Below are 14,691 nucleotides of genomic sequence, written 5' to 3' on the forward strand. Positions count from 1 at the left end.
CTTTCGGTACTAAACCACCAGCTCCTAATCCTCCCTGATCCCCCAAGTGGGCTAGGGGCTTCTTTGGAGTCCCTCGCACTGCTCTAAGCATCTAGGCAGAGTCATCATTCCGGGTGCCAGGTTGCTCTTTTTCCAGCAGCCTTCAGGGGACCCCTGGCTGGGCGGAGTCTGTAGAGGCGCGCGGAGTCCTGGGAGAGCGTCAGATGTATTTCCTTCCCCTTTTTTCGCTCGTGTCCCGCCGGGTGGCGCTCACCACCTCCCCGGAACACGCGAGTCTCCCGTCGCGGTTCCGGTCGGAATTACCCAGTGGCGCACGCCGACATGGCTGCGCTGACACTGAGCGGTGTCAGGGAGCTGCTGAAGCGTGTGGACTTCGCGACGGTCCCGCGGAGATATCGATATAAGAAGAAATGGGTAAGGTCCGGCTGGGGGCGCAGGAGGGAAAAGTGAGGGTGGAAACTTCTCCAGTCTTTCCGTTTCCCGGCCCTCTAGAACGCCTAGCGTCTTTCCCAAGCACTCCACGGAGCGTCCCTGGGCACCTCCGTCTCTCGTCTTTTCCATCACCGCCTCTGTCCGCACTCTATGTCCCGAGCGTTAGTCTCTTCCACTTGTTACGTCTGCAGTCTCCTGACTCCGCCCCTCTAAGTTGCGTCATCACCTTCGCCTTCATTCTTTTAGTGATGTCACCGTCTCTTGTTCCCCAGTTGTGTCCACCTACCTTTCTGTCCCCCACTCCCCCTTTTACTTCCCTCCCTCCCCTCCCCCTTTCCCTTGCCCATTCTTCCCCCACATGACTTCTCCTCCTTTCCTCATTGATTTTCCAGCCCGGTCGCCCTCACCCCTCGGAAAATACCGTAGCGACCTTGCCTGCACTCCTGGGTCTCCGCCTTGCAGGAAAGGATTCAGCCCCTTCCTCAACCTCGAGCTGCCTCTGGCGACCGGGAAAGGTTACAGCGACCACCCTGTCCATACTGCCGGCCCAAACCCTGGCAAAAGGTGCAACGAATCCTCTCATCCTCTGGACTCTCCCTGCTTCTCCAGAGACCCTTTTTCTTGCCTCACTGGAAGCCCTGGAATTTCTTCCATGACCGGCACATCCCCCTGCCCACCCCAGCCGATTCCCTCGCCACCTCCACCATCTCTTCCACCCCCACAACCTTCCTCGCACTCAGGGAGATGTTCTTTTGAGTCCTCTTCCCCACTCCTGGAAAGGCCCTACTGCCGCGAGCCCTGCCACTCGGGTTCCCCACTCTCCGGCCCTTATTTTGAGCAGTTCAGTATGCCGGGGTCACCCCCTCTCTGTCAGCGGACCCCTTATTGCAGCTGGATGAGTCCCTCGAGAATGCGGCGTCCCTGTCTTCAAGGCACGTACTTTGACCAGCACACTAATCTCTGTTACTCTAGCGGATGCCCTTCAGCTTTTGGAACCAGGCCGGCAACCTCCTTTCCCCTTGCTCATCAGTCCCCGGGAACGAGCCCAGTGACCTCCCCTCAGCTCACTCATGTACCCTTGGAAACTGGACCCATGATTTCGCCTCCTCCTACACGTAGGACCCCGGGAACTTGCCTCACGATTTCACCTCCTCTTGCTCGCCAGCCGGTGGAAACTAGTCCTATGGCCTCTCCAACCCCTTCTCACAGAGTTTTGGAAACTGGGCTGATGATCTCTCTGCCCTCTCACTGGTCCTCAGGGAGAAGTTATAATGACTCCCTTCTCTCTCCAGCATCTTCCCCACCTACTGGCAGCTTTTACCATGGCAGCCTTAAGCCTCTAGACTCTTTTGAACCCAAACCACAGCTTGACCTGCCCCTTGAGAAAAATTGTTGTGGCTCCCCACTCTCTTCTCAGGCAGGCATGCCTGGCTCTCCCAGCTCACCTCAGGAGGGCTCTTATCATTACTCCCATCTTTCCTCAGAGGCCTACATGCCTACCCCTGGGAGTCCTTGCTATGCCATCTGCCTGCGCCCCAGGAGTACTGATTCTCCTTGCTCACCCCAGTCCCAGGCTCCCAGGAAGGCTTGCTTTGAGTCCCTTCTCTCCTGGGAGGCAACTGGGAACTCTTACCTCATCCTAACCCCGGGCATCACAACTTCTGGTCCTCCCTGTTCCCAGGAACCATCTCGTCCCCATGGTCCTCATTCTGTCCTTTCCTTCCCTTCACCCCTGGGCAGCCAGTTTATATCTCCACCCCAGTCACTTCCCTGCAGAAGCTATAATGAACCCCCTCTTCCCACTCCAGTTTCCCCCCAACCAAAGTCCTCTAAGTCTCCAAAGTTAAGACAGTCACGTACTCCCCACAAATGTCTCTCCCTAGTCAACACTCCCCAGCACACCCCTTCTGGCCAGCCCAAGCCTGCTAAGGCCCACACCTGTCCCCCACCTCCCTCCTGCCTCTCTGGTCCTTCTTGTATGCAGCCATACATCACAACTCCTTCAAATTCCAGCCCCAAAGAACTTCCCCCAAGGACTACCTTACCGACTGTGGTCCCTAGAACCCTCAAAAGTGTTATCCCCACTTCTCTTCCCCTCTGCCTTCCTTGTGATCCTGTCTTGCCCAATAGTTATGCTCAGAGCAGCCCCTATGGACCCTCCATAGGGCCCCCCTGCAATACTCATATATACTCTGTGGTTCCCTCCACCCCCCATCCCTGCCCACTATCTGGCTCCCTCAATCATTCGACAGGCCCCCCTCCCATTGTGCCCCTGCGTGACACCTATAGCACTCCCAGGGGCCCACCCCAATCTCGTTGTCAGCCTGTGATGCCTCCTTGTTCTACCCACATCTATTCTTTTATCCCTTTGAAAACACCCTTTGATCCTCAAAGTTTACCCATTGTCCCCCAAGTCCGGGCCTACCCTGATACTGTCCCCTGTGCCCTCCATATCTACCCTGTGGCCTCTCAAGGCCCTTGCAAAGAGCCTCTGCAGATCCCCTACAGCTGCCCTTTGCCTTCATCCAAGGATTCCAGCTGTAGCACCAATCCCAGCTGTAGTTTGACTATTATTAGCGAATGCCAGAGTAGTGACAGCGAGAGCAGGAGTTCCCACCAAAGCCAAAGCCGGAGCCAAAGCAAGAGTCCCCATGATGGCAGAAGTCAGAGCTGGAGCAAGAGCCATCATCTGAGCAGAAGTCCAAGCCAGAAAAGGAGTCCCTATCCTAGCAGAAACTGGGGCCGGAGCAGTAATCCTCAACAAAACACAAGTCAGGGCCAGAGTGAGAGTCCCCAGCTTAGCATAAATGAGCGCCAGAGTGAGAGTCCCCAAATTAGCAGAGGTCAGGGCAAGAGCAAGAGTCTGTGATGGCAAAAGTCGGAACCGGAGCAGGAGTCCCCAACATGGCAAAGGTAAAGGCCAGAGCAAGAGTCCCAGCGAGGCAAAAGTCATAGTCAGAGCAAGAGTCCTCACCATAACAAGAAATGAGGGTTGGCCGGGCGCGGTGGCTCACGCCTGTAATCCCAGCACTTTGGGAGGCCGAGACGGGCGGATCACGAGGTCAGGAGATCGAGACCATCTTGGCTAACACGGTGAAACCCCGTTTCTACTAAAAATACAAAAAATTAGCCGGGCATGGTGGCGGGCTCCTGTAGTCCCAGCTACTCGGGAGGCTGAGGCAGGAGAATGGCGTGAACCCAGGAGGCAGAGCTTGCAGTGAGCCGAGATCGTGCCACTGCACTCCAACCTGGGGGACACAGCGAGACTCCGTCTCAAAAAAAAAAAAAACAAAAAAAAAAAACAAGAAATGAGGGCCAGAGCAAAAGTTCTGGCCGGACCAAAAATCTAGGCCAGAGCAAGGCATAGATAGTAACAAGATTGCCAGCTATAACAAGCATCCCAGCTGCAGCAACCGGGACTGACTTGTGCACTCCTCATCTGAAGTCTTCATTTCTCTTTTACTCTGCCTCCTCGCTCTTGTCCTCTTGTCCCCTGCTGCCGCCATAGCAGTCATCCTACAAGTCCCTGTTTTGGTTCACACCTCAAGATTCTGTGGGCCCTCCTTATCCAACCTTTCTGGGGTCTGGGAACTCTCCCAACATGACCCTCAACCCTCTGATTCTAAGCATGGTGGTGCTAGTCACTGCATGACGCTAGGTAAGTTACCCACATCTCTTCATCAAATTGAAATGTTGTTAATTTTTTTTTGTAGCTTACTGAGCTATCAGTTGTAGTGCTCACATAAGCTAGTAGACATGAAAGTGCTTTGAAAATAGGACTGTTCAGAAGAAAAGAGCCTTTTGCTTTTAAGTTCAAAGCTTCCCAGAGCCTCCATAGTTTCTCCTAATCTTCTGCAGGCTCTCCTCAAGTGTCCTCTCCTGAGCTCCCATTCTCCTAAGTTCCTCTTTCTCCAAGGTCCCCCTTCTTGATGACCCCCGCACAGTACCATGAGAGTTACATCTTTATCTGACAACCCTGGGATGGGAAGGCCCACCCTCCACTACTTTTCCCTCTCACACTTCTCTGGCAGGCAGGCAGGATGCAAAAGCAGGAGTGGGCACTAGCTGGATCCAAGTTTGCCCCTAGGCTCTGAGGTGGGGTCAGGTAGTAGGGGGTAGAGGCAAGACTGGGAAAACCAATAAGCCTGTCCCCTCTCTTTTAGGCTGCCACAGAGCCCAAATTCCCTGCTGTTCGACTGGCTTTGCAGAATTTTGACATGACTTACAGTGTGCAGTTTGGAGATCTTTGGCCATCAATCCGTGTCAGTCTCCTCTCAGAGCAGAAGTATGGTGCACTGGTCAATAACTTTGCTGCCTGGGATCATGTAAGTGCTAAGCTGGAGCAGCTGAGTGCCAAGGACTTTGTGAATGAAGCTATCTCCCACTGGGAACTGCAGTCTGAGGGTGGCCAATCTGCAGCCCCATCCCCTGCCTCCTGGGCCTGCAGTCCGAACCTTCGATGCTTCACTTTTGACCGAGGGGATATCAGTCGCTTCCCTCCTGCCAGGTAGGATCTGGAGCCATGACTGGAGCGGTCCTGAGTGCCTGCTGGAAGTAGACGTGATGAGACCCAGCTTCTACCCTCTGTAATAAGGACCATAATATTGTTAATATTTATGGCATGTTTATACAGACTAGGCGTTTTTTGAGGTGCTATATATATGTTATCTCTTTTTGTTCTGTCAACAGCCTTATGAAGTAGGTAATATTATTGCTCTTTTACATTTGGAGAAACTGAGGTACAGAGAAGTTAAGATTCTTACTTGCTTTAGGTTCCTCAGATGGTAAGTGGTGTGACTAATATTTAGACCCAGAACCTGCACTTTGAACCCACTCTGCTCTGTGCCTCTGGTAGAAAACAGCCACCTTTTACATGAGCACTCACTGGGCCCTCTCAAGTTGAAGTGTGTGTTATTCATAGCAGTCTTCTCATTTTGCCCTCACAGCCACCCATCAAAGTGAATAGGAAAAGTAACTTCATGGGAGCAAAGAGGTAGTGGGACTTTCCTAGGAAATAGGGCTGGCCTAGGGGCACAAACTTGGTATTAGACTGGGAAAAAGAAAGGAGAACTTCCAGTTTCTTGATTCAATCCTCATGTATATGAAGTTGAATGAGAAAAGACTGCAGAATCAAATGCTGAATTATGCTTTAACAATTAAGGAGAGCTCAATGTTAGTTGTAGGGTATGGGAATTGATTTTTGAAAGACTGATTTATTTATTAAAAAATATTGGCCGGGTGCAGTGGCTCACGCCTCTAATCCTAGCACTTTGCGAGGCCGAGATGGGCAGATTGCCTGAGCTCAGGAGTTTGAGACCAGCCTGGGCAACACAATGAAACCCTGTCTCTACTAAAATACAAAAAAATTAGCTGGGTGTGGTGGCGTGCGCCTGTAGTCCCAGCTACTCGGGAGGCTGAGGCAGGAGAATTGCTTGAACCCAGGAGGCGGAGGTTGCAGTGAGCTGAGATCGTGCCACTGTACTCCAGCCTGGGCAACAGAGCGAGACTCTGTCTCAAAAAAAAAAAAAAAAAAATTGTCTACCAAATGCTAGGCATTTAAGTGTCTTGATGAACAAGCCCTCATAGAGCTTCCAGTTTAGTGAAGAAGACAGCTACTTAAAAACAGTAATTGGCCAGGCACAGTGGCTCACACCTGTAATCCCAGCACTTTGGGAGGCCGAGGCGGGCAGATCATCTGAGGTTAGGAGTTCAAGACCAGCCTGGCCAAAATGGCGAAACCCCATCTCTACTAAAAAATACAAAAAATTAGCTGGGCATGGTGGCACAAGCCTGTAATCCCAGCTACTTGGGAGGCTGAGGCAGGAGAATCACTTGAATCTGGGAGGCAGAGGTTGCAGTGAGCTAAGATTGCGCCACCACACTCCAGCCTGGGCAACAGAGCGAGACTGCGTCTCAAAAAAAAAAAAAAAATTAGCCAGGCATGGTGGCGGGCACCTGTAATCCCAGCTATTCAGGAGGCTGAGACAGGAGAATCTCTTGAACCTGGGAGGTGGAGGTTGCAGTGAGTCAAGATCGTGCCACTGTGCTTCAGCCTGGGCAACAAAAGTGAAACTCCGTCAATCAATCAATCAGTAAATAAATAATCATTCTGGATCCCGTATAGATAAGTGAATAAGTGAATAAGTAAGTGTGTCTGAAAAATGAGTTTTTGCTGACTGGGCATGGACTTGGTGGCCTTGACTCCCAGTGGGTGTCCTGACCTGGAATTTAACAATAAAGTGGTGTCCTCTTTTCCAGACCTGGCAGCCTGGGTGTCATGGACTACTACCTGATGGATGCTGCCTCCTTGCTGCCTGTTCTGGCCCTTGGCCTACAGCCTGGGGACATCGTGCTTGACCTATGTGCAGCTCCTGGGGGAAAGACACTAGCGTTGCTTCAGACTGGCTGTTGCCGTAAGTCAGGGTGCTGGTGTGTTGGGCAGAGAGAGCTCCCCACCTCACCTAGTCCCAGGTACATTTAATATGGTAGGTTCGGCCAGGCGCAGTGGCTCACGCCTATAATCCCAGCACTTTGGGAGGCTGAGGCAGGCGGATCACCTGATGTCAGGAGTTCCAGACCAGCCTGGTCAACATGATGAAACCCCGTCTCTACTAAAAATATATAAATTAGCGGGGTGTGGTGGTGCACTCCTGTAATACCAGCTACTCAAGAGGCTGAGGCAGGAGAATTGCTTGAACCCGGGAGGTGGAGGTTACAATGAGCCGAGATCGTGCCACTGCACTCCAGCCTTGGCGACAGAGTGAAACCCTGTCTCACACACACACACACACAAAGAATATGGTAGGTTCTCTAGTCCCAAAGTCAGAGTGGAGGGTAGTACTTACATGCTAAGCTTGTGTATTTTTTCATTAGTTCCTCTCTTTCTCTGTCAATTGGTCAAGAAAGATTGCTGAGCAAGTTCTCTGAAGTCAGATTAAAGTAGGGCTCCGATCAGTTGATCACATGATACACACTCCTCTTCATCTGTTTACTTTTCCTCTAAGATTAAGCCCATTTCTTTAGCCTGCCAGCTAAAATGATAAGATCTGCCTGCAGCCACCATTTATATGCTTTATATGTCACTCTTCCAGGCTTTATGTGCTTTAAGCTTACTCTGCTACTCTCTGTTGCCTTTGTTCTTGTTAAATTTTCTCTCTGGAATTCCCTCACCCTTGGCTGTCCAAATCCTTTTGACTTTCTTTTTTTTTTTCTCTCTCTTTTTTTCGAGATGGAGTCTCACTCTGTCGCCCAGGCTGGAGTACAGTGGCGTGACCTTGGCTCACTGCAAGCTCCGCCTCCCGGGTTCAGCCCATTCTCCTGCCTCAGCCTCCCGAGTAGCCAGGACTACAAGCGCCTGCCACCACGCCCAGCTAATTTGTTTCTGTACTTTTAGTAGAGACAGGGTTTCACCGTGTTAGCCAGGATGGTCTCGATCTCCTGACCTCATGATCTGCCCGCCTTGGCCTCCCAAAGTGCTGGGATTACAGGCATGAGCCACCACGCCCAGCCATCCTTTTGACTTTCAAGCCTCAGCTCAAGTGTGCCACCTCCTGGACGTCTGTCCTTATGACCTCTGCTGGCCGGTTCAGAAATGATGCCTGTCTCCTATGCTCCCACAGCATGGATATTGCCCTTGCAATATTAGCCTTGCCTAGGGCTTTACTAGTTATATATCTTCTCCCTCTTAAAGATGGTGGATTCCAGCTAGGCACGGTGACTCATGCCTATAATTCCAGCACTTTGGAAGGCTGAGGCGGGTGGATCACCTGAAGTCAGGAGTTCAAGACAAGCCTGGCTAACATGGTAAAACCCCGTTTCTATTAAAAATACAAAAAATTAGCCGGGCCTGGTGGTGGGCTAATCCCAACTACTCGGGAGACTGAGGCAGGAGAATCGCTTGAACCTGGGAGATGGAGGTTGCAGTGAGCTGAGATCACGCCATCGCACTCCAGCTTGGGCAACAAGAGCAAAACTCCGTCTCAAAAAAAGAAAAAAAAACAACGGTGGATTCCTTGGGGATAGGCCCATATCTTATTGTCTCAGTAAAGTAGCCCAGTGAAGGCCTTGTGCACTGTTTTTTTTTTTTTTTTTTTTTTGAGACGAAGTTTCACTTTTCTACCCAAGCTGGAGTGCAGTGGCACGATCTTAGCTAAATGCAACCTTCACCTTTCAGTTCCAAGCGATTCTTTTGCCTCAGCCTCCCGAGTAGCTGGGATTATAGGCACCCACCACCACACCCGGATAATTTTTGTATTTTTAGTAGACACGGGGTTTCACCATGTTGGCCAGAGTGGTCTCAAACTCCTGACCTCGCGATCCACCCACCTTGGCCTCCCAAAGTGCTGAGATTACAGGCGTGAACCACCACACCCAGTCTTGTGCACTGTTTTGTTGTTTTTTTTTTTTTTTTTGAGACGGAGTCTCGCTCTGTCACCCAGGCTGGAGTGCAGTGGCACGATCTCGGCTCACTGCAAGCTCCGCCTCCCGGGTTCACGCCATTCTCCTGCCTCAGACTCCCAAATAGCTGGGACCACAGGCGCCCGCCACCGCGCCTGCCACCACGCCTGGCTAATCTTTTTGTATTTTTAGTAGAGACGGGGTTTCACCGTGTAAGCCAGGATGGTCTTGATCGCCTGACCTCGTGATCCGCCCGCCTTGGCCTCCCAAACTGCTGGGATTACAGGTGTGAGCCACCGCGCCCGGCCCCTTGTGCACTGTTAAGTACTCACTTCAGCCATCCACTGGCCAATATCCTGCCTTAAAATAGGTAGTTTTTTTCCTTTGGCCCCTGACAAGGGGCCGTAATTTACACACGTAACCTGGAGCTCAGCCAGGCTTCTCTTGCCCTGTGCCCAAGCCCTTCTGTTGGGCCTACACCCTTCTTTTCCAGGTCTTGTCAGCCAACTTGCACAGTTTGAGTCAGCATCCAGCCTTATGATAGGCATTGGTTGATTCAGAGAGATATCACATTTGGTCATAGCCTTCTGGAAGTCCAGAGGGAGAGAAGAAAAGATGGGGTCATGGGCTTAATGAATCCAATGCAAGAGAATCCAGCCTGTGTACTGGATAATTCTGATCTGATTGAATGCTGTGGGAATCTATTAGAAGAGAGATGAGTAAGGGTAGGGAGGAGGAGGAACTTGAACTAGGAGGAGGAAGGGCAAAGAAGAAGTAATTGAGAGTTGTTCTTCTAAGGTGTGCTTAACTATCAGCACCTCACCTTCATCCCAGCTCCTCATCAAGCGACGACTCTTGATCTGAGGAAGACGGGGGATCACAGAATTTGTATAAGAAGGGAAATTAGGGTTTACTTAGTCTAGCTCTCATATTTTATGGAGGGAGAAATTGAGTTCTGTGGAGATTAAATAAATAATACAAGAATTGGAGGTAGAGCCAGAACTGGAACCCATCTTTCTTTTTCTCAGTTCATATCCTTCTGCAAATTCCTCTAGAGCAGAGAATACAATTTTTACTTCTTTCAGTGCCCTCGAAAATGGAGACATTGAGGCCGGGCGCGGTGGCTCACGCTTGTAATCGCAGCACTTTGGGAGGCCGAGGCGGGCGGATCACGAGGTCAGGAGATCGAGACCACAGTGAAACCCCGTCTCTACTAAAAATACAAAAAAATTAGCCGGGCGTGGTGGCGGGCGCCTGTAGTCCCAGCTACTCGGAGAGGCTGAGGCAGGAGAATGGCGTGAACCTGGGAGGCAGAGCTTGCAGTGAGCCGAGATTGCGCCACTGCACTCCAGCCTGGGTGACAGAGCGAGACTCCGTCTCAAAAAAAAAAAAAGAAAAAAAGAAAATGGAGACATTGGCCGGGGGGGCGGTGACTCACGCCTGTAATCCCAGCACAAGCTAGGAGGCCGAGGCAGGTGGAATACTTGAGTCCAGTAGTTTGAGACTAGCCTGGGCAACATAGTGAGACCTCGTCTCCATTAAAATAAAAAAAAAGGAGACATTTATTTATGGGATTACTAAGCTGGTTCATAGTAGTGACGACTATTAGATAAGGTGGACACTTGCATCTCGCATTCTTTACCATTCCCACCGTACCTTGTTGCTCTTTGACTCAGAGGCCAGGTATCAACTGTCATTTATCATCAAGCTTGCAATATTTTTCTCATAGTAGCACTAAGAGCAAAGTGAGATATTTCTTGAACTCATGTCTACCAATAAAGAGAAAATGGAAGGTAGATGGTAAATCAGAATTAGGTTTGGTTGCATTTGATAGAAAACCTAACTAATTGGCTTAAAGAGGAAACATTAATTTATCTCTTACATAAGAGAAGCTGAGATATAGGCACTCCAGGTATGGAGGCTCCACAATCATCAGGGACTTCAGCTCCCTTTTTCCTTTTGCAATATATTTTGTTGCTAGTGTCAGCCTTAGCCTCCCTCCCTTTAAGAGGGAGAAGATATATAACTAGTAAAGCTCTAAGACAAGGCCTCATGGTCCAGAATGACTGCTGGAAGTCCAGCCATCACATCCATATTTGAGTCAAGAGGAAGGGATTGGGCAAAAGAGACTCATTTCATCTTCCAATTATGTCAGCTTTTTAAAAATATCTCCCCAGAATTCCTATCCAATACTTATGCCTACAACTATGACCAAAAGTTAGTCATATAGTCATACTTAGTTGTAAAAGAAAGGCTTAGCTGGGTGTGGTGGCTCACACCTGTAATCCCAGCACTTTGGGAGGCCGAGGCAGGCAGATCACCTGAGGTTGGGAGTTCAAGACCAGCCTGACCAACATGGAGAAACCCCGTCTCTACTAAAAATACAAAATTAGCTGGCGTGGTGGCGCATGCCTGTAATCCCAGCTATTCGGGAGGCTGAGGCAGGAGAATCACTTGAACCTGGGAGGCAGAGGTTATGGTAAGCTGAGATCGTGCCATTGCACTCTAGCCTGGGCAACAAGAGCGAAACTAAAGAAAGGTTGAGAAATGTAGTCTTTTGGGGCAATCTTCCCCTTCCAAAAAATTGAGGTTCTATTCCTTAGGAGGAAGAGGAGAATAATTTTGGGTAAATAAACTGGTATCTACCAAAGATGAAGAGAGCCATAGGTTTCCAGAATAGTGAGAGAGCATATTTTTTTAGAAATAAATATTCTTGGCTGGGCATGGTGGCCCACACCCATCATCCCAGCACTTTGGGAGGCTGAGGTGGGAGAATTGCTTGAGGCCAGGAATTCAAGACCTACCTGGGCAATATAGTGAGATCCAATCTCTGTTTGTTTGTTTTTTTTTTGAGATGGAGTCTTGCTCTGTCACCCAGGCTGGAATGCAGTGGCGCCATCTCGGCTCACTGCAAGCTCTGCCTCCCAGATTCATGCCTTTCCCCTGCCTCAGCCTCCCGAGTAGCTGGGACTACAGGCACCCACCACCATGCCCTGCTAATTTTTTGTATCTTTAGTAGAGACAGGGTTTCACCGTGTTAGCCGGGATGGTCTCGATCTTCTGACCTTGTGATCTGCCTGCCTTGGCCTCCCAAAGTGCTGGGATTACAGGCGTGAGCCACCACGCCTGGCCTTCCAGTCTCTTTTTTAAAAATTATTTAAATATATTTTTATTTTTGTAGAAATGAGATATCGCTATGTTGCCCAGGCTGGTCTCGAACTCCTGGGCTGAAGCAATCCACCTACCTTGGCCTCCTCCCAAAGTGCTAGGATGAGAGGTGTGAGCCATTATGCCCAGACTCAGAGACCCTGTCTTAAAAAAAAAAAAAAAATAGAATATGGCTGGGTGCAATGGCTCACACCTGTAATCCTAGCACTTTGGGAGGCCAAGGCAGGTGGGATCACCTGAGGTCAGGAGTTCAAGACCAGCCTGGCCAACATGGTGAAACCCTGTCTCTACTAAAAATGCAAAAATTAGCCGGGTGTAGTGGTGCACACTCATAGTCCCAGCTACTCAGAAGGCTGAGGCACGATAATCACTTGAACCCAGGAGGTGGAGGTTGCAGTGAGCTGAGAGTGTGCCACTGAACTCCAGCCTGGGCGATAGAATGAGACTCTATCTCAAAAAAAAAGGAAAGAGAGAGAGAAAGAAAAGGAAAGAAAGGAAAGGGAGAAAAGGGGAGGGGGATAGGAGAGAAGAAAGGGGAAAGGAATGGGGAAAGGAAAGGAAAAGGGAAAAGGGGAAAGAGGGGAGAAAGGGGAGAGGGGACAGGAAAGGAGAAAGGAAAGGAGTCTTACTTGGTCTGCTTTATTCATTGACTTAAATAACTTTCTTACTTTCTGGCCCATTTAGGTGTTTGCCATTGTAACCCCACTCCAGAATGACTGATGCTGTGCCATGCACATAATAAACGTTCCTGATGCTGGGGTTTGCATTGGCTAGGACTGCCTGAGAATTGGTCTGACTCCATCAGTGCCATTGCTGGTGGAATGTTTCACTGGGCCATGGCCTCTGAAGTATCTTTATTTCCATAGGCAATCTTGCTGCCAATGATCTCTCCACTTCCCGAATAGCCAGACTACAGAAGATCCTTCACAGCTATGTGCCTGAAGAGATCAGGGATGGAAATCAAGTTCGAGTTACCTCATGGGATGGCAGGAAATGGGGAGAACTGGAGGGGGACACCTATGACCGGGTGAGTGATTCTTGATTTAGGACATGCATCCAGCTTAATGCGGCCTCCCCATCCTGGCTCCAGGGCCTGAGGGGTTAGGATCCAGCCCCTATGTTTGAGCATGTAGAGCTGTTTCTGGATTGGCCAGTTCTACATCGGTGATTTGACCAAAAGAAAAATCAGCTCAGATGACTGGTTATTATCTCTATTAAAGATAGTTGGCAGCAAAAAAGAATTTGAACCTATTTGAGTGGGGGAAAAATTTACTAGGCTTACTTTATTTCTCAAGTCACTTGGTTGCTCAGAAAGCCTCATGAAGGTAAGTATGAATAAGCTCATTTATTTTTGAATGTTAGTACAGCACATGGTACAAAATTCAGAAGGCACCAAAGAGTATCCAGTGAAAAGTGAGTTTCTCTCTTCTGGCCTGTAGGCCCCTACTTCCCCACCCTATAGATAAAGATTGTTTCTTTTTTTTTTTGAGACAGAGTTTCGCTTTTATTGCCCAGGCTGGAGTGCAGTGGCGCGATCTCTGCTCACTGCAACCTCCGCCTCCCGGGTTCAAGCAGTTCTCTGCCTCAGCCTCCCGAGTAGCTGGGATTACAAGCGCCCACCACCACGCCCGGCTAATTTTTGTATTTTTTTTAGTAGAGACGGGGCTTCACCATCTTGGCTAGGCTGGTCTTGAACTCCTGACCTCGTGATTCACCTGCCTCGGCCTCCCAAAGTGCTGGGATTACAGGCGTGAGCCACCGCGCCCAGCCGGTAGTATATTATATTATACTCACTATTCTGAACTTTGTCTTTTTTTCATTTAATAATGTGTCCTTGGGTTAAATCCTTTTTTAATTTTGTTGACATTATTGAAGTATAGTTGTTGAATAACAGTTTACATCCATTTAAGATTTTGATAGCGCTTGCTAAATTTCTCTGTGGAGGTTAAACCAGTTTCACTCCTACTGGTAATGAATGATTACTGATTTCCCACATGCTGCCAACATTGGTACTATCAAACTTAATTTTTTTGCCAAATGGATAGTATCTAATTTACAATCTCTTATTAATCATGTTGAAAATCTCCATATTTATTTTTAAAGTTTTTTTTTTTGAGTGGCAGGTTTTCACTTTGTCACCCAGGCTGGAGTACAGTGGTGTGAACACAGCTCACTGCAGCCTCAACCTCCTGGGCTCAAGGGGTCCTCCTGCCTCAGTTTCCCGAGTAGCTGGGACTAGAGGAGTGTGCCACCATGCCCAGCAAATGATTTTTTGTAGAGATGGGGTCTCACTGTGTTGCCCAGGCTGGCCTCAAACTCCTGGGCTTGAGCAGTCCTCCCACCTTGGCCTCCCAAAGTGCTGGGATTATAGGTGTGAGCCACTGTGCTGGGCCAGTCTCTTCATGTTTTTAAGTTATTTATTTTATTTTAAATGGCATACAAAAATATTTGTTTAGAACACATATTTCTAAAAATATATAAAATATATAGCAGTTGTCTCTGTGTTGTCACCTGATTTACCTAATCTGTCTAGTTCTTACCATTCTGCCTCAACCACTCTAAGAAACTGAAAGAAAGACCAAGGCTTATGGAATCTTGGATAGGCTTGAGACTTGCTTTCTGCCTGTGTAGGAATCCCCTACTCATTTTTTTTTTTTTTGAGACAGTTTTGCTCTTGTTGCCCAGGCTGGAGTG

The 14,691-nt window shown here is 49.2% G+C and overlaps 1 protein-coding gene across 15 annotated transcripts in view; it reads left to right on the top strand.

The window, feature by feature from the left end:
- The first annotated feature begins 257 nt into the window (after positions 1-257).
- LOC116473113 (fatty-acid amide hydrolase 1) overlaps positions 258-14,691 on the top strand; it is a 123,203-nt gene continuing 108,769 nt past the window's right edge. For 5 of the 15 annotated variants that reach the window (XR_009214650.1, XM_058443335.1, XM_058443337.1 and 2 more), the window contains exons 1-4: positions 259-414; positions 4,596-4,939; positions 6,691-6,845; positions 12,864-13,024. Coding sequence is in view for 9 of the 15 variants with exons in the window: in XM_058443335.1 (XP_058299318.1) it covers positions 322-414; positions 4,596-4,939; positions 6,691-6,845; positions 12,864-13,024 (753 nt within the window). In the remaining 6 variants the exon portion in view is untranslated. Of the gene's footprint in view, positions 415-690; positions 3,346-3,940; positions 4,086-4,595; positions 4,940-6,690; positions 6,846-12,863; positions 13,025-14,691 lie in introns of those variants that run through there. The other 10 variants (XR_009214652.1, XR_009214651.1, XR_009214653.1 and 7 more) reach the window with 8 other exon arrangements.

This window comes from Hylobates moloch, unplaced genomic scaffold (assembly GCF_009828535.3).
Source record: "Hylobates moloch isolate HMO894 unplaced genomic scaffold, HMol_V3 SCAFFOLD_8, whole genome shotgun sequence".
Lineage (NCBI taxonomy): Eukaryota > Metazoa > Chordata > Mammalia > Primates > Hylobatidae > Hylobates > Hylobates moloch.